The sequence below is a fragment of the Microcaecilia unicolor genome, chromosome 10, assembly GCF_901765095.1.
Source record: "Microcaecilia unicolor chromosome 10, aMicUni1.1, whole genome shotgun sequence".
NCBI lineage: Eukaryota > Metazoa > Chordata > Amphibia > Gymnophiona > Siphonopidae > Microcaecilia > Microcaecilia unicolor.
In genome coordinates, this window is record NC_044040.1 from 23,823,175 (window position 1) to 23,842,688 (window position 19,514).

General features: G+C 47.0%; 1 protein-coding gene across 1 annotated transcript in view; it reads left to right on the forward strand.

The window, feature by feature from the left end:
* LOC115479024 (condensin-2 complex subunit H2-like) overlaps positions 1-19,514 on the forward strand; it is a 148,892-nt gene that overhangs the window by 43,631 nt on the left and 85,747 nt on the right. The window contains exons 13-14 of the mRNA XM_030216733.1: positions 778-885; positions 14,776-14,829. Coding sequence (XP_030072593.1) covers positions 778-885; positions 14,776-14,829 — 162 coding nt within the window. The remainder of the gene's footprint in view (positions 1-777; positions 886-14,775; positions 14,830-19,514) is intronic.

A 19,514-nucleotide genomic window follows, 5' to 3' on the forward strand; every position in this document is an offset into this window, starting at 1 on the left:
GCAATTTGTCTTTTGTTGTTTTTGTTAAAGCTGTACCAGAAGTGAGTTTTTTCTTCCCATCAAAATCTGTTAGCTTAAGCTATGAGGTAATTTTTTTAGTTTCAGATCAGGGAGTGGAAAGAGGGTCTCTTCCTGAGACCCTGTGAATAGTTAGACTTCATAACCTGTGAGCAGCTATATCTTGTCCCAGGTACTATTTAGGTTGTAGATAAATGTTTTATATTTGATCCATATTCAGTCAATCTGTTATTGCCTGTTCTTTTCCACCTGTTTATATGGTTCAATGTTCTACTCTGACATGGGGTTAGTCTAATAAATTATGTAGCAGCTTTTAAAATAAACCATGAAGTATTTTTTTTCCACTCAACATGCAATCAAGCTATGAAATCAGTTGCTGGAGGATGTGGTCTAGGCAGTTACAATAGCTGGGTTTAAAAAGGGTTTAGACAAGTTCGTGGAGGAAATGTCTGTGAACCATTATTAGACACAGAAATAAGAAAGCCACGACTTATCCCTAGAATTGGGCAAGGAATGAATGTCCCCTTCTTGCGAATCTGCTGGATATTTGTGATCTGGTGTGACTATTGTCAGAGACAGTATGTTGGGCTCAATGGACACTGGGTCTTATATTACTGCTTCCCTGGGAAGAGTGTGTTCCTGCATACAATCAAGTGTATGACAGAATATTCCTTCCAGCAGTGGATTTTTTTTTTTTTTTTTAATAAGGTGACTTTTTTTTTTTTCTGTTTTTCATCCTAATTTGTGGTTATTTTTTAGGGAAACACTTTGTGGTACCACGAAGCATCGGTGATGACACAGGAAACAAAAGGAAGAGGCGGTACCCTACCAAACTGCAGGATTTCATGGCGTGGTTCTCGGTGGCATGTGAGTGACACGGCTCCAGAATTGTGCAGTGCATTTTTCATATTGTACCCCATTACTGACAGCCAAGCATCTAAGGAAAGACAAGCATGTATCTCTCAAACCCAAATAATTTCATAGATGCTTATTTGCAATAGTTGATTTTAAATCTTTTGTTGGTGAATACTGTACCATCAAAACAATAATTCCATTTTTTTCAGCTTTCTAAAATGGGAAAATCTGATAACCTCTCCATCAAAAGTAATCACCAATACACAATTTACTTTTTCACCCCCACCATTGCAGCATACCATATTTGCTTTATAACGGAAGTGCATGCTCATAAACACAGTTCTGTACATTGGTTCTATACAGGTATTTGTTGTTTTTTATGCTTCTCATTGTATATATTTGTTTTCTTTTAATCTTTTATATATTACTAGCCGTTAAGCCCGTTAAAACGGGCGAGATTTGTAATTCTCACCTCCATGTCCAGCAAACCTCCTCTTTCCCTTGGCCTCCCCCCATGTCCAGCAGCCCTCCCCCCATGTCCAGCTACCCTCCTCGCCGCCGCTTCCTCCCCCCCTCCGTGCCGGGCCCCCTGCACTGACATGAGAGCGCCTCTCACCTCCATGTGAAAGCGCTGCAGGCAGCAGCAGATTGCTCTGCTGTTGCCTGCAGCGCTTCCACACGGCGGTGAGAGGCGCTGTCATGTCAGTGGAAGGGGGAAGGAGCGACAACATCGGGGATGGGGTGGAGGTTGGTGCGCCGGCGATGTTCCTTTCCTTCGTCTCCAGGCTCTCTAGCGGCAGGCCGGCAGCGTCCGTTTCCCTCTCTGTTCCGCCCTCTGACATCATCACGTCTTGGACGCGAGGGCGGGACAGAGAGGGAAGTCTCTACTGCGCATTTGCGGGTGAGTCGGTCACTTGTCTTTTATATGTTTGATGTTTGACTTTTAATGTGTTTAAAATTTCTTATATATTGCTTTCTATAGATTTTTTTTTTTCTTTATAACCCTTTTATAATGTGGTTCACATTTGTATTGGTTTTTACATTTATCATATTTTAAGTATACACTATACTTGTATAGGATTTTTGTGAGCACTTTCATTTGTGTATGTTTTTGTTTCATTCATATGTTTTTCATTTATATTTGTGTTTGTTATTGTTTTTTGTATTTTTTTCATGAGGATCCCTGACGAAAGCTACCGTGCCAAAACATGGCCCGTGTTGGGTTTTACTGTATGCATCACTGATGGATAAACAATTTGGAACATGAAACTGAATGTCCTTGGAATTTTTTGTCTTTGAACTTGTTGCTTAGGTGGCTTCCACCACTTTTGGTTTCTTTCAGTTTTTTGTAGAAGATTTTTTGTTTGGTTCTTCTTTTGTTTTTAGTGTGAAAGCAACACCTTTAGCAGGGGTAGCTGAGATCTTTGATGGTAGAGGCCCTCTAAACCCAGGAACCCTGATGAGCTAGCAGAAGCAAGAACTTTAAATATAGTTCCAATGCTTTCAACTCAACTAGAATGTAGCATTAGGATTCATTGTTTAGGTGCTATTTGTGAGAAGTTAAATTCCCAGTTGAAACTATACCACTTGGTAGCTGGGATCTAAACTCTTCCTTCCTTAGCATCCTTACCAGACCAGTCCAGAACTGGTGGCAGTTGTCCGTCGACTAGCAGGTGGAGATAGAAAAAACACAATTGTGTGCTTTGTACCATAAGTGCACCGTATAGCTCCAACTCCTCAGTATTTCTCTATCTCCAGTTGGTAGAGGATGGTTCTGTGCAGCTTTTGGGGTGATTTGCTGAGGCCCAGGGCCGTGCCTAGGGTCTCTGGCGCCCCCCTGCAGACTATCAGTTGGTGTCCCCCCCCCCGGTGAAAATGATCGCTCACCACTTGCTACACTGATAGGAATTGTCAGCAATATTCTTAGAAACAAATTGCTATGCATTGCAAAATAAGATAGCAGATGTAAATTCTCAAAGTGGACATATTCCAAACGCTAAAATGAAAATAAAATGATTTTTTTTCTACCTTTGTTGTCTCGTGACTTTCTTTTTCCGATCATGCTGGCCCAGTATCTGAGTTTGCTGCTATCTGTCCTCTTAACTCCATTTCCAGGGCTTCCTTTCCATTTATTTCTTTACTTTCCTCCTTTCTTCTTCATTTCTTGCTCTATATCCATTTCCAGCAATTTCTTCTCTCTCCCTGGGTCCTGTCCTCCCATCCTTGTCCCTCTCTGCCCTTCCCTCCTCCATCAATAGCCAGCAATCCTCCTCTCTCCCCTCCCCTCCATTTCCAGCAAATTGTCCTCTCCCTGGGCCCCCATGTCCATCCTTGTCCCTCTCTGCCCTTCCCTTCTCCATCCATAGCCAGCAATCCTCCTCTCTCCCCTCCCCTCCATTTCCAACAAATTGTCCTCTCCCTGGGCCCCCATGTCCATCCTTGTCCCTCTCTGCCCTTCCCTCCTCCATCCATAGCTAGCAATCCTCCTCTCTCCCCTCCCCTTCCAGCAATTTGTCCTCTCCCTGGGCCCTGCTGCTGCCCTCCCATCCATGCCTCTCTGCCCTCCCATCCATGCCTGTCTCTCTGCCCTCCCATCCATGTCTCTCTGCTCTTTCCTCCGCGCCCTGGGGCCTTTAAATCTTTTACTTCCGGTCGCAGCAGCGTCAGTGAAAGCGGAGCGCTGCCGACGTCTCCCTTCCCGCTCTTGGTTCCCTCAGTGTCCACCTTCTTCTGACGTCAGAAGAAGGCGGGACACTGAGGGAACCAATGAGTGCAAGGGAAGGGAGACGTCAGCAGCGCTTTCACTGACGCTGCTGCGACCAGGTAAAAGATTTAAAGGCCTCGGCGGCGAGGGTAAGCACCACGGCGGCGCCCTCCAGAGGTGGGCGCCCCCCTGCGGCGCTTACCCCGCATCGGCACGGCCCTGCTGAGGCCCACTCTTAGACCAGTGGAGCATGGGGTAGATGATGTGAAGCGAATTTGTCTTTTTAAGGGGTATGTTCAGAGGAGTCTGCTCCCCCTCTTTCTCCTCCTTTCTTCCTTGGCAACCAACCAAAAAAATAGGAAAAAAACCTGGAGAGATTTTATACAGGAAGGATTGTGGGGTCTGACAAAGAAGTTTTCAGTGTTAAGAGTCTTCTTCCCTCTTTCAGTCCCTCCTGGGAGAGCTTAGGAATGGGGATAGTGTGGCTGTAATTAAGAGCCAGCCTTTCCAGAAGTTATTCACTCTATACCGAGTTTTGCCAGCAGTAGTTATTCCTTTGTTCAGCCCCCCATCACCACATGGCAGTGCCAATGGAAGGAATGAAGTGCCGCTCCTAGTACAGTGTCTTGGGGCAATGTGCTTCATGCAGATTTGCTTCATTTTCACAGCCAGAGCTGGGGGACAACCTCGGGGAGAGCCCAAGTAGCACTGGGAGATGCAAATCTATGTCTAAGGGGAAGCTTCAGCTCCTTCGGTTCCCTCATAGAAACAGTGGAAATGGCAGTTATTTTGTTTTCTTATGCTCCCTCAGCTGAAATAGATCTGATAATTCAGGCACTCCCAGCTGCTTAAAGTTCCTCTAGATATGAAGTGATGAGAGAAACACAGGTTCTAGAATCTGGAGAAGCTTTGAATATTAGTAACCTATTCTCTCCAGACTTTGTTTTATTGCTGAAAGGGCTCAGGGCTTTCAGGAGGTTCTTTCCACCTCCAGAACTTCTCAAAAAGGTTAAGCTTCAAAATGTATAAGGTTGGAGTAGTTGGATCATTGGGAATCGGTCCTTTGCTTTGGCTGCTACTTTTATCCAGGCGCCTTCTGTGGCTTCGAGGGCTTCTTGTTTTGTTTTAAAGGAACCTTTAGAAGAAGGGGAAATTCCCATGAGAGACCCCATAGTGGTAAAGACTGGTTTGTTTGTTTGTTTTAGTAGGGAGGGAGCTCCCTGTTCTGATTACTACATTTCTAGAAGTCCTTAGCATTTCCTCTACTGCACCTTAGGAGCCCTGTGTTTGGGGATTCCATTTTGGAATGGAATAAGAGAGCCACCTAAAGCTGCCTTTTATGCATCAAGCTATTCAGGCTCATACTACAGCCAAATGGGATTAAGTTACTCTTCCCATGTCTAAGATCTATCCTTTAATCTCTGAGGGAAAGGATAAGTTCAAGCATCCAGTGGTAGGTGCCTTAGTAACAGCTATTACCAAGAAACTACTATTCCAGTAGGAGAAAGTTCAGCTCTTAAAGACCTCCAGGATCCCAAGGTGGAAGCCTCCTTGAAGCAATCTTTTGATGGGGCTGCCTTAAGCTTCCATGTTTCAGTCTGTAGTGCTTATGTTACCAAAGCTAGTCTTTGATGAGATCAGCAGGCTAGTAGCCTGGAGCCAAGGTCTGGGGCCTCAAGAACCAGATGAGTGTACCCCTCTGGAAGCAGAGCTAGCCTACATGGTTGATGCTGTTTGAGATTTAATTCAGGCTCTAGCACAAGATATGACTCCGGCAGTGTCGGCGAGATTTCGTAGCTAAGAAATTGGGCTGCAGACTCAGCTTCTAAGTCTTACTTAGCACATTGCCTTTTAAAGGCAAGTTATCATTCAGGGAAGATCTGGAAGAATTAGTTAGAGGCTTCCAGAGGATAAACCTGGAAGAATTAGAGGCTTCCCGAGGATAAACCTAAGTCTTCGTCTCTGTTTCAGAATGCCAAAATTATAGACCAGGCCAATATAACACTTTTCAATGTTCCTATTTCAAACCTAGGCAGTTCTATTTTTGGGGGGACAAAAAAGAAGGAAGTCAAGGAGGTTGAACCGCCAACGTCTCTGTGTCCATTCCTCAATGTTGCTAATAAGAGGACATTTGTCCAAGTTTGTCAGAGTGGACCAGAATAACATCTGATCAATAGGTACTAGACAAGATCAGAGAGGGCTACAAAATAGAGATTCCCTACCCATTCAAACATTTATTTTTAGAGTCTTCTTGCAGAGCTTCGACCAAAAGGCAGGTGGTGTAATCCACATTACTGAGTCTCCTGGATTTCCTGAGAACTACAACCAACATCACCCACAACAAAAGGACACCAGCTAGACATGCTAGCCTACAGAATGGAAAATCATCAGAAGATGAAAATCTGAGATGCACTATGGTCACAAACCCCAAGGTCAGACCATCACAAACTAACATACATTCTGGAATGACCAGAAAGAGAAAAAAAAGAGAACTCACAATGCCCAACCCAATACAGAAAACAAGAGGAAAAATAGACGCTGACCAATTCTAGCACAACATAAACCAGTCATGTGTTAGACCAGCATGATATAACCACCTTCCTGATTCAATGGGATGAGGAAAGTTGTACAATATTGGACAAAATAGCACCAGAGAAGCTGAAAAATCACCACAGGAGAACAATACACTCACGGTTCAAACAGGAACTATCACAAATGAAAAAAGCATGCAGGAGACTTGAAAGGAAATGAATTTGCAATAAATCTGATTAAAACAGACACAATGGCGCAACATGATCCAAAAATATAAATTGGAAATCAAGAAAACGAAAGTTAAATATTATGAAAACAAAGTAGGGAGAAATCAACTAAATTTCAAAAACCTCTTCGGGCTAGTGAATGGTCTGCTGGACACACAAGATCAGACAACATCCCTAGGCCCAAGAACTGGCCAACTACTTAGAACAGAAAATCTCCAACAGAAAATGAGATCTCCCCACTCCCATTAACAACATAGTAGAATACCTGGACATAACATTCTGACCTACTGTATTGTTTACCGTTGAGAGCTGAGGTAGTTGTTGCTTGTTTCCTAGCAGGCATCGGGGGCGTGGCTGTGAGGAGTTGGGTTGTTTTTGGCTAGTCTTGCATCTTTGGTGGGGTGGGGGGGGGGGGGGAAGCCTCAAAGAAGGATTGAAGGTAATTGAGCACATTTTGGGTGACCTTTCATGGTTGCTTATTTGGGGCTGTCTTGTTGGCAGTCTATGGCAGCGGCAGCCCAGGAGTTTAGGCTGTGTTGGCTGGGGACTCTGCATGTTGAGAGGAGTGCTCTTGTTTCTTTTCTCTTTCTCTCCCCTCCCCCCCCCCCCTTTGGGGTATCTGCTTGGCTATTCGTTGTCTGGTTTCCTAAAGACTTCACAGCTTACTTGAAACTCAGTGGTTCTCGGTCTCTATCTATTGGTAGAACTGCATAACCCATCTATGTAGGTCTAGAGGGATTAAAGGAAAACAAATTAGCAGGTAAGACCTAATTTTTCCTTAGCTGTTACCTCAGCTGGAGGAGGAATGCTTTGGCAGTCAAAAAAGCCTTGGCTTGATTTTCATCAAATGAAAAGAGTAGACAGAAGGAATCTAAATGAAGAATAAGAACAGGCACATAATTTATTAGCATTGTCCTATGGTATTCAGGACCATCACCATGAATGGCTCAGAAGACCAAAACCTTAACCTTACCCTCCGGGAGATTGAAAGCCAGTTTCTGACTGCCCTGTTCATGATGCCAGTGTTTAATCATGACTAAGTATAACCTGCACAGAGTGCCAGATACAACTCTGGCCACCTTGCTGGGCAGACTGGATGGGTCCGTTCAGGTTCTTATCTGCCAACATTTACCATGTTATATTACTATATAGGAGCCAGAGTCAAAGCACTTAGACTTTTACAGTTCCATAGGTTACAATGTAACTTCCTAAGTCTTAAGTGCTTTGAAAATACCCCTCCACATGTAGAATGAATAGTTAGATGATTATCCTCTGAGAACAATAGTACTCTCAGCCTTTAGTTTTGGTTATTGTTATGTTTTCATCCCATGAACTTTCCATTTCAGCCAGTATTTGTGTAATATCTGGTCCTGTTATTTTCCATTTTGCCATATATTTGTCTTTACATTCTCTTGCCTAATTTATAAGATCTTTCCTGGCGATTGTTAGCTCATCTACAATCTATATAAATAATTCTCACCTCCAATTCTGAAGCTCACTGTGGCAGGGAAACATTGAAGCCCTGTAGTGTTCTAGGCTATCAGCACCACTCACTCTCACTCGTAGACCCGCCCTCAGCCACGCCCCATCCACACGTAATTCACAACCCCAGCGTTCTAATGAAGCCTCACTCGCCCAACGTTCTAAAACTCAAGTGGCTAAGATCGATTCTGCGCAATGACTGCTGAAGTGGCTAAGATCGATTTTGCTCTATTACTGTCTGCCCCGCCCACGCGTCACAACGTCATGACGATGAGGGTGAAGCAATGACAGTCACCCACGTTGGAGGTGTGTTTTGCACAGACAGATGACGTCCCATTGGAAGGTAGGAGGCGCAGTATCCGCCCTTCGCAACGCCTCCCCCAAAGTTGCCGCAACTCACCCCTATACCCACCACTACCACCCTGCACCACCCCAAGCAAACACCGACACAGGCAGCAGGAGGAGTCCTCCCCCTGCCTACGAATCGCTCCACACTTATGCCAACCTCAGCAACCACCCGCGCACATTAAACACCCTCAAACCACACACCCCCCTCAACAGAAAGCAGCAAGGTAATCGCTCCACACTTCTGCCAACCTCAGCAACCACCCGCGCACATTAAAAACCCTCAAACCACTTCCCCCCCCCTCAACAGAACACAGCAAGGTAGATGTGGAGGCTCACCGTCACCAGCACACAAACTACATTGCCAAAAAACCTTGCTAGCCCCCGTTTCATTCTGTTCAGAAACGGGGCTTTTTTACTAGTTTCATTCTAATAACAGAAATAGGAGGTCATCTTCTGTCAAAGGGGTAAAGCTATTTAAGATATTTAATCGGCTTCTAGCTGTTCAAACCCCCAAATTATGGAAATATCTGTTTCCATATCATCAAGCTGATCAATCCATAGACTGGTGGGTTGTGTCCATCTACCAGCAGGTGGAGATAGAGAGCAAACATTTGCCTCCCTATATGTGGTCATGTGCTGCCGGAAACTCCTCAGTATGTTCTCTATCTCAGCAGGTGGTGGTCACACACAGCAGCAGCTCTGGCTAGGCCTCCAAGCCTAATTTTTAGGTTTTGTTGAGTGCCTGGGGTTGAGGGCTCTTTTGAGCAAGTGCAAACCTGGTGGTGCCAGGTCCCTCCTTTTCTCCCCCCCTCCCGCTGGCTCCGTTAAAAAAAAAAAAAAAAAAAAAAATTTTTGAACGTCCTTAAAGGCGTTTATTTCGACGTTTATTTAAACGTTTATTGCAGCTACTCACTGGGACACCAGGTCGTTACAGCTCGGAGCGGCAAGCAGGTAATTTTTACCTTTTTATAGCGGGCAGGGGGTTCCCCGATTCTTCTCCTCGTGGCATATGGTGTCGGAGGGCGAGGGCGCAAAGGGTCGCTCCCCGGATCGCTTGAGCGCTTCTAGAGGGGATGCGGGGGTCTTAAAGCCTGATTCGCCCTTGTTGGGTGACAGTTTCGTGACCGATGAATGTCCCTGTCCTTCCTCCGGCATGGCGGTTTTTCCCGCCATAAACGCCCATCCCCCGCTCCTCGCCTCCGCCATCTTGGCCGGCCACGCAGCTCGGACGGCTTCTTCGTGGGCCGCCCTTGGTTGGAGACATTAATGCCATGAACGCCCTTAATTTGGGCGACGGCACAAAAGCGGCTAAAGTTAAGCGCCGTTCTTCCCGCGCGGCTCCTTCGCGGAGTGTCGCGCCGGACGCCATTTTTGGATGCGCAGCATGTCTCTCCCCCGCTCTTGCGAGCGCCGGTTGAGGGTGCGTCTAGGGCTGTTGCCCAGGCTGCGGAAGTGCACAGTCTGGGGGGTTTCTCCCCCGAGTTTGTTTTGCTGCTGCATCAGGCCTTCCTCATGCAAAACGCTGCCCCTGCTCCCTCGTCTGGTAAAGAGGTTGAGGTTCCCAGAGGTAAACGCCCTCGGGTTGATTCCCAGGCCTTGGAGGTCTTTGTCTCCTCCGATGTAGATGAGGGCAGCGTGTCTGAGGTCTCCCAGCGGTCCTTTGCGGATTCCTTGGAGGAGACGGATCCCCGCTCGGATGGAGCGGATGACCCCTCTGCAGCGCGGCTTTTTAGCCCAGAGGATTTGCCCAACCTGTTGCTACAGGCCATGGACACTTTGAAGATTTCCTCTCCGGAGGACGTCTCTCCCTCAGCCCCTGTTGGCTCTGCCATTATGCTGGGGACGAAGCGCCCGCCTAGAACCTTCCACGTGCATGATGCCATGCACACCTTAATTTCGGCTCAATGGGATGTCCCGGAAGCGAGCCTTAAAGTGGCTAGGGCTATGTCCCGCCTCTATCCTTTGGCTGTGAGTGAACGTGAGGCCTATCTGTGGCCTACCGTGGATTCTTTAATCACTGCGGTGACTAAGAAAACGGCGTTGCCGGTGGAAGGTGGCACGGCCCTAAAGGACGCCCAAGACAGAAGATTGGAGGCGGCCTTAAGGTCGTCCTTTGAGGCGGCTGCTTTAAGTTTGCAGGCCTCAGTTTGCGGCTCCTATGTGGCCAGGGCGTGCCTGACTATGGTGCAGCGGGCTTCCCCCTCGGATCATTCCTTGAGGGCTGATTGGCCGGCCCTGGAATCGGGCTTAGCCTATTTGGCAGACTTGCTGTATGATGTCTTGAGGGCCTCAGCGAAAGGCATGGCTCAGACAATCTCTGCGCGGCGGTGGCTTTGGCTGAAACATTGGTCTGCTGACCACGCCTCTAAATCCCGCCTGGCTAGATTGCCTTTTAAAGGCAAGCTGCTCTTTGGGGTCGAGCTGGACAAAATCGTGACCGATCTCGGCACGTCTAAGGGCAAGAAATTACCAGAGGTCAGGGCTCGGGCTAGTACTCGTCCCGTTACCTCCAGAGGACGGTTGCAGGAAGCCCGTCGGTACCGCCCGGGCAAGTCGGGTTCCTCTGCCCCCTCTTCCTTCAAGAGGAATTTCTCCCCCAAGCAGCATTCCTTTCGCAGAGACCGCCGTCCCGGAGGTGCTCCCTCCGGTCCTCCCCCAGGGTCTCGTATCCAATGACGGGGCCTTGGTCCACGCCCCAGTGCAGATTGGAGGACGGCTGTCCTCGTTTCTGGGCGAGTGGACCACAATAACTTCAGACGCGTGGGTGCTGGAAGTCATCAGAGACGGCTACAAGCTAGAGTTCTGCCGACCCTTAAAAGACGGGTTTGTACTCTCTCCCTGCAAGTCTCCGGTCAAAGCTGTGGCAGTGCAGCAGACCTTGGACAATCTGATCCGCCTGGGCGCGGTCGTTCCGGTGCCAGAAAGTCAGCTTGGCAAGGGACGTTACTCCATTTACTTTGTGGTACCAAAGAAAGGAGGTTCTGTCCGGCCTATCCTCGACCTCAAAGGGGTCAATCGGGCCTTGAAAGTGCGGCACTTTCGCATGGAGACTCTCCGCTCTGTTATAGCGGCAGTGAAGGCAGGAGAGTTCTTGGCTTCCCTGGACATCAAGGAAGCGTACCTGCATATTCCCATCTGGCCTCCTCATCAACGCTTTCTGCGTTTTGCAGTCCTGGGACGACACTTCCAGTTCAGAGCCCTCCCATTCGGGTTGGCTACTGCTCCGCGGACCTTTTCCAAAGTAATGGTGGTCATCGCGGCCTTCCTACGAAAGGAAGGGGTACAAGTCCATCCTTATCTGGACGACTGGTTGATCCGAGCCCCCTCTTATGCAGAGTGCGGCAAAGCTGTGGACCGGGTAGTTGCTCTTTTGAGCTCCCTGGGATGGATCATCAACTGGGAGAAGAGCCAGCTGCGCCCGACTCAGTCCCTGGAGTACCTGGGAGTTCGATTCGACACCCAAGTGGGCAGAGTGTTCCTGCCAGACAATCGGATTGTCAAACTTCAGGCTCAGGTGGACCAGTTCCTAGTAGCCTTTCCTCTTCGGGCTTGGGACTATGTGCAGCTGTTGGGCTCTATGACGGCCACGATGGAAGTAGTGCCCTGGGCCAGGGCTCATATGAGACCACTTCAACACTCTTTGCTGCAGCGCTGGACTCCGATGTCGGAGGATTATGCTGTGCGCCTTCCCTTGGACCCAGCAGTGCGCAAGGCGCTGAGCTGGTGGATGCAGACAGACAAGTTGTCTGCGGGAATGCCTCTGGTGACCCCAGAGTGGATTGTCGTCACGACGGACGCCTCTTTGTCGGACTGGGGAGCCCACTGCTTGGGAAGGACAGCGCAGGGGCTCTGGTCTCCTGCAGAGGCAAAGTGGTCTATCAACCTCCTGGAACTCAGAGCCATTCGGTTGGCGCTTTTGGAGTTCATCCCGGTACTGGTGTTGAAGCCTGTACGGGTCCTGTCGGACAATGCCACGGCTGTGGCCTATGTCAACCGCCAGGGAGGTACCAAGAGCGCCCCTCTAGCCAAGGAGGCTATGAATCTATGCCAGTGGGCGGAAGCGAACCTGGAGCAGCTGTCAGCGGCCCACATTGCCGGAGTCATGAATGTCAAGGCGGACTTTCTCAGTCGCCATACCTTGGAGCCCGGAGAGTGGCAGCTATCTGCTCAGGCGTTCTTGGACATCACGAAGCGCTGGGGCCAGCCGAGCCTAGATCTGATGGCGTCATCGGCCAATTGCCAAGTGCCGCGCTTTTTCAGCAGAGGACGGGACCCTCGATCCCTGGGAGTAGATGCTCTTCTCCAACAGTGGCCGACACAAGAGCTTCTCTATGTGTTCCCGCCCTGGCCCATGTTGGGCAGGGTGCTAGACCGGGTGGCAAAGCATCCCGGCAGGGTAATCCTGGTGGGTCCGGATTGGCCCAGACGTCCCTGGTATGCGGACTTGATCAGGCTCTCAGTCGACGATCCTCTGCGGCTGCTAGTGGAGCAGGGCCTGTTACATCAGGGTCCCGTGGTGATGGAGGATCCCTCCCCCTTTGGTCTTACGGCCTGGCTATTGAGCGGCAGCGTCTGAGGAAGAAGGGCTTCTCAGACAAGGTCATCGCCACTATGCTGAGAGCGAGGAAGCGCTCTACTTCTACTGCTTACGCCAGGGTTTGGCGTATCTTTGCAGCGTGGTGTGAAGCAGGCTCACTTTCTCCCTTCACTGCTCCAATTTCTTCAGTGTTGGCGTTCCTGCAAGAAGGTCTGGAGAAAGGCCTGTCGCTCAGTTCCCTTAAAGTCCAGGTAGCGGCTCTGGCTTGCTTCAGGGGCCGCCTGAGGGGTGCTTCCCTGGCTTCACAGCCAGATGTGGTGCGCTTTCTCAAGGGAGTTAATCACCTGCGCCCTCCTCTGCACTCAGTGGTGCCTGCGTGGAATCTCAACCTGGTGCTAAGAGCATTGCAGAAGCCACCTTTTGAACCCTTGTCGAGGGCATCTCTGAAAGACCTGACGTTGAAAGCAGTCTTTTTGGTGGCTATCACTTCAGCCAGAAGAGTTTCCGAGCTCCAGGCGCTCTCATGTCGAGAGCCTTTTCTGCAGTTCACTGAGGCAGGAGTGACTATTCGCACAGTGCCTTCCTTCCTGCCCAAGATTGTTTCTCGCTTCCATGTGAATCAGCAGCTCTGTCTCCCTTCCTTTCGTAGGGAGGACTACCCAGAGGAGTACTCTGCTCTTAAATATCTGAATGTGAGACGAGTCATCATCAGATACTTGGAAGTGACCAATGATTTCCGGAAATCGGATCATCTGTTTGTCCTGTTTGCAGGTCCTCGTAAGGGTCTGCAGGCTGCTAAGCCTACAGTGGCAAGATGGGTCAAGGAAGCCATTGCAGCGGCTTATGTGGCCGCGGGGAAGGTGCCGCCTATCCAGCTGAAGGCTCACTCCACACGAGCTCAGGCGGCCTCGATGGCAGAGGCCGGATCCGTCTCCTTGGAAGAGATATGCAAGGCGGCAACTTGGGCTTCGGCTCATACATTCTCCAAGCATTACTGTTTGACTGTGGCTGCACGGGCGGAGGCCCGGTTTGGAGCTTCAGTGTTGAGGTCAGGGATTTCAATGTCCCGCCCTGGGTGAGTACTGCTTCGGTACATCCCACCAGTCTATGGATTGATCAGCTTGATGATATGGAAGGTAAAATTATGTATCATACCTGATAATTTTCTTTCCATTAATCATAGCTGATCAATCCATAGCCCCTCCCAGATATCTGTATTGTTTTTATTCTGGTTGCATTTCAGGTTCAAGTTTAGTCTTCAGTTACTTCAGTAAGACTTCGTGTTCAAGTTTTTCACTTGGATTCTTCAAGAGTTGAGACGAGTTTGTGTTACAGTGAGCTGCTGCATTCCTCTCCCCTCCGTTTTACGGGGCTGGATTGAGACTTAAAATTCTGCCGGCACTCCCTCCCGCTTCGTGCGGTTGTAGGGCAGCTTTGTACCCCTCCCGCTTCGGCGGTGTTAGGGTCAGTCAGCTCCTCCCGCGGTTGCGGTTGCAGGATAAGCCAGATCCCCCCGCATCGGCGGGTGTGGTGTCCTTCCCCCGCTCCGCGGGGATGAGCTGGACGGATTCCCCTCCCCCACTTGTGTGGGGATGAGCTGGGTTAATTCCCCTCCCCCGTTTCGGCGGTGGTGAGCTGGGCAGAGTGTCCCTTCGTGGGTGTAATTCTCTAAGTGCTGAGTCCTGCGGATGGAGCTTTGATATCGACATACTGAGGAGTTTCCGGCAGCACATGACCACATATAGGGAGGCAAAAGTTTGCTCTCTATCTCCACCTGCTGGAAGATGGACACAACCCACCAGTCTATGGATTGATCAGCTATGATTAATGGAAAGAAAATTATCAGGTATGATACATAATTTTACCATCCTTGTGTAAACCTTGAACTAAACTTTTCTTACTTTAAGAACAGTCTAAAAACACTCTTTGGTAGGTTTGTTTCTCCTTGAGATCCCAAGAATTTGACTTGGTTTCTTGTATGCAAACCACTTTGAACATGGAGGTATTATGCGGTATAGAAGTACAAAGTGAATATATGCAAATTCAGTAATCCCTGCTCTTATCGTTTCTAGATCGAGATGGTGAAGATACTAGGAAAAGCAGGAGGAAAGGGCCCACGTTTGCTGGTAAGTATAGGTGCTTTATGAGCCTGCTGATAAGTTGTGCAATGAATTGGGGGCTTCCCTGGTGACAAGTTGTATTCTCTGTAGATTAACTGATGAGGAATTATGTGCTGTGGTAGCTTGATGCAATAGAAACTTGTATTTTTGGTTGTAAAGTTAGTTATCCTATAGGAAATGACCATTAATTTCCCAGAAGTTTTGAATTTGTAAGGAGGATAAAACAGAAAGAAATGGGGAAAATTTGGAAATAATTATACTTCAATAACAATATAATGCATGGTGTATACACATTTTACAGCAAAAGAGGGGGAGAAGGGAAAAACTTCCACAGTATACCAAAACAGGAAAGAAAAAGGTGGAAGACAACAGCAAGTGCTGTTCCAGGATAAAATCCAGACGTCCAAATGTGTCCTGATGTACATAGTAGTTCAGAAGCTGCTTATTTCTGTGCTGTGCATTCTGCGGCTGTTTTCCCACAGCCGGTGGCAGAGTTTTCATTTCTCTTTGTCACATTATTCTCCAATATTTTTATTGAGTTGTTGACAGTAAAGACCCCTGAAGAAGGCTTTTCTCAACGAAATTGTCTGTGCACTCTACACACTTCAGTCAAGATTGTCCATGTACTCTACACACTTTGGAGATTTTTTTTTTTTTTTTACTTGTTTGGAATAGGGCGGGCAATGATTAAAAATTTTAATCGTGATTAAAACGGCATGCGTTTTGGACCATGAAGTGTAATTCCACAAAATATAATACTGAAACTGAAGTGAAAATCAATATTTTAATGGGACTTTAACTTAAACTTTAAAAACTGTCATATGCCTTTTTAAAATTCTTTTTTTTTTAAAGTCTTTATTTAAAGTGTAGGAACATCATTACATGCAACAAGAAAAGGAGACGTGGACACTTAATTGCCTTCGCACTAGTCTGAGATAAATACATAGAACATGTCCAAAATTACCCCCCCACCACCCTCCCTATTCCTTCAAGTACCTCCACCGTCAACACTCAACCAAACCCTGCATCATAGACACCTGCCTGCCCATCTTCTCACTCCCAGCCCCCATAAACCCCAATGGAACCAACAGTAATACCTAAAACCGGTAGGAACAAATATACAAGCATAAACAGAAAAGCAAAAGAAGGGTACAAACTGCTGCATAAGCGCAAAACAGCAACCATCATTCTTCAGCTCCAAATATCTCATCCATATACGTAGATATTGAGACAAAGTTCTATTTTGAGGTGCTGTTCACAGAGCCATCCCAGCTGTACTCTCATTTGACAGAGTTTAGATGAGCGTTGCTGCTTCTACTGCTGCGCAATGACCATTCGAGGCTGGGGGCTATACTGGGAGAGAGAAAGAGAGAGGGAAAGGGGTATGGCTGGAAGTGCTGTAACCAAAAAATTTTCCCTGAAGGTCCTTGCACTTCTCTCCCCCCTCCCCTAATCTGTCTCAGCACAACTCCAGCCATACTCCTTTCCCTCCCATATAACGAATGCTACACAATTGGTCTCCCCACGCTGCCAGGATGATGTAACCTTTGCCTTCTCTTCTCCCCCCCCCCCCCTTTAATTTACAATACTAACACACATTATTTTGTATTAATGCAAGCTAAACAGAATAGCATGTGCTTGAATGAAACCAAAATGCACGTTATACTATGAGACATTCAGGTGTTATTCTCACTTCTCATGATAACATTTCTATATAGCAATATATTTTGGCTCCTATGCCAACAAAACAGGAGAAGTCCTCCTCACAGATCTCTCATGATCTCATGCTTTTGTGTACTTCAATTCTGGGGAAAAAGTTTTTGATAAAAGGATTCTAGCCAGAGAAATCCCATTAGCTATTGTTAATAGTTTGCGTGTTCCCACCAATTACTCTGACCTCGTACTCCCCCAGACTGCTCTTACACAGTCCAGGAATTAACGAACTCCATAATCAGAAGGACTCGCTGGGATATAAGAAGATAGTTTATTTCAATCTTACCAATAGCAGTACAGGCAAATCAGGCAGTCATATGATGGAGCAGCATTACATGACACGTCTGTCACTAGCCTTCCTTCTGTTGTCTGATCTAATACCCTTCTGACTCCCATTTTTATACTATTCTCACCCTATTCATTTCAATTCATTGTCACCAGGGTTCTTGGACCTTATCAGTTGATCAAAATGACTTCACATACTATCAAGCTCTAAGTATAAACAAGATATGCTCAGAGCGCATCTTATTAGATGACTTTGCATGTTCCCCAAACTCTCCCTAGCCCCCTCCTTTGGATGTTCTCACCCGGGGTGCAGCTGACCCAGTACTATCTCTACACAACCATAGCAACACTTGCTCATGACGTCTTGTAGGTGGCCAGTCTCCTCATTATCTAGAGTAGATTCCCTCCACCCTCTGTCAGCTCTCTGAGCACTTACTTTAGCATTTGCTACAGTAAAATGTAACTGTGTCAAAGGTGATCTCTGATTCTTACAAGCTAGCTCTCTTTTGTATCAGAGATGATTTTGATTTTAAGAAGCCTAGCTCTTATTATGAGCTATTTGGCCTGTATTTTACTGGGAGCAAGGGCTAGCAAGGCTAACATATTTCTTTACTATCACAGATCTGAGAGAACTTTCCTCCTTTCCCCCAGCCTCTAGTGCAGGCCTTGCCTCAGAAGGATGTGGACCAAAGAGGTTAGATTGAGAAAGTCCAGAGAATGGTCTAATAAAATAGTGCTCAATCTCCACGCTTCCCTAAAGAGACTGTTTAGCGCTGACCCAGCGCAGCACACTAGGAGGTTGCGTTTTGGGGGGGGGGCAGGATGAGACATGTCTTCTGGGTTGGCAGCGTGATGATCAGTGACTGAAGAAGAAATGAGGTAATCGCAGGGGGTGAGGGGTGGGGCGGGGCAGCGTTAAAAATGTCAGCCAGTGTTTTAAAAAAAGAAAATTTCCTGCATTAAAATATTAACGTGTTAATTGAGCCCACCCCTAGTTTGGAAGCATTTGGACTTCTGGATTTTATTCTGGTTGTCTCCCTGGAACAGCACTGGTTGTTGTCTTCCACCCTTTTCTTTCCTACACACATTTTACAAAAGATAGTAAAGAGAACAAAATAGAACTTTCATCATTTGCTTTACTGTGTTAACAAATGTTGGAAATTCTGAGCATCTGAAGATTCTAATTAATTTTCTGAGAAATTATTCTGAAATTTAGTTTTAGAAACAAGGTTGTCTTCAATTTCTGATTGAACCAACTGCAAACAAAAGGTATATCAATGCGCTATATTTGTTTAAAGTCTTTCTCCTGTTTCATGGTTGGCCCAGCCCACTACTGAACTCTTTTTTTTTCTGTGCTGGACTCCAAATGAGGTTCCTTTATAAGGTGTGTGCCACTGTGCATAAACCCGGCCACTCAGTCTATTGTACCAGTGCTATTCAGGAACTGGCAGATGGGGTAGCAGGAACCCATCTTGCAGCTGCTGACCAATGGGTACAATTTATGCAGGAACCACAAACAAAACTCCTGGACTTCTTGACTGCTGATTGTAATATCCTTGAAAGACATATCCTTATTGTTCCAAACAGGATTTATTTCTGTTTATGCTGTACCTTAGATTTTGGAGACAGCAGCACCAAGCCGCCAAGGATCACACAGGCAGACTACCCTACCTGTAAGCTACACTACATGTATTAAATTTATTTTTTTCAGTCGCAAGCTTTGGTTTTAATTTCTGCATTAAGATATGACACCTGTTATGCCATCCAGACACTCAGTATAACCTTTTTTGCCAATGAGACAGGCTTTACGAATTAGCTGATAATCACCCCTTCCCTGTAATGCAGAGGCCAAATTTTATCTAAAGGAGTCCCATTACTGAAAAAGGTATCCTAGAGGCAATGGGAGTTTCCAAATAATATTGTTTTCCAAATAATTTGTGTGTTCTGACGGTCCCAGAATGCATGAAAAATGAATTGTTCTCCAGGTTACATTTTGGGCAGAGTGAAGTCCCTATATCGCCCCCCCCCCCCCCCCCCCCCCCAACAAAAAAAAAAATTATTAAAAAAAATTTGGAATTCACTTCTGTGTACATATTTCTCCTTTCTAGCAACATAGATTAATGTTTCTATGTATCATTTGTAGAGCTGTACCGAATAGCATATGTAATCCTCTATTAGGTTGGGGATTACTAGCAGATTATGTCCCTGTAGAGAATCACTGGAGGGTGGGTGGAAGCTCAGACGGAGGGGATAGTTTTGAAATAAAATGCAGAAAGAAAAGGCACCGAGAAGAAGAGTGACCAGGGGGAGGAGACTAGGAAGAGATAAAGTTAAGTGTTTGCCCTGTGTGTGTGTGGGGGGGGGGGGCTTTTCTTTCTTTTGGGTTTTGGGCTTTTTCTTTTTGGTTTTCTGTTTGCTGCTGTGGGTCTTTGGTTGTCTGCAAGCCCCTGCCAAGTGACTCAAAGAAGGAAAAAAGAAGTGAATCCGTTGGCTAAGGACAAGGAAAGTTGCTACTAAGAAAAACAGTAACTCTGAAGGAGAGCTCTGGGTGGGCAGTAGAGGGATAGGAGCCAGGGAGTGTCCATCCTGTAGCCAGGGTGAGCCAACGCAAAGGCTTGGCTAGCTTGTGGCTCTATGGTATTAGCAGAATTCGATTTGATTCTTTCATGGCTGTTGATCTTCTTCTGTTGATA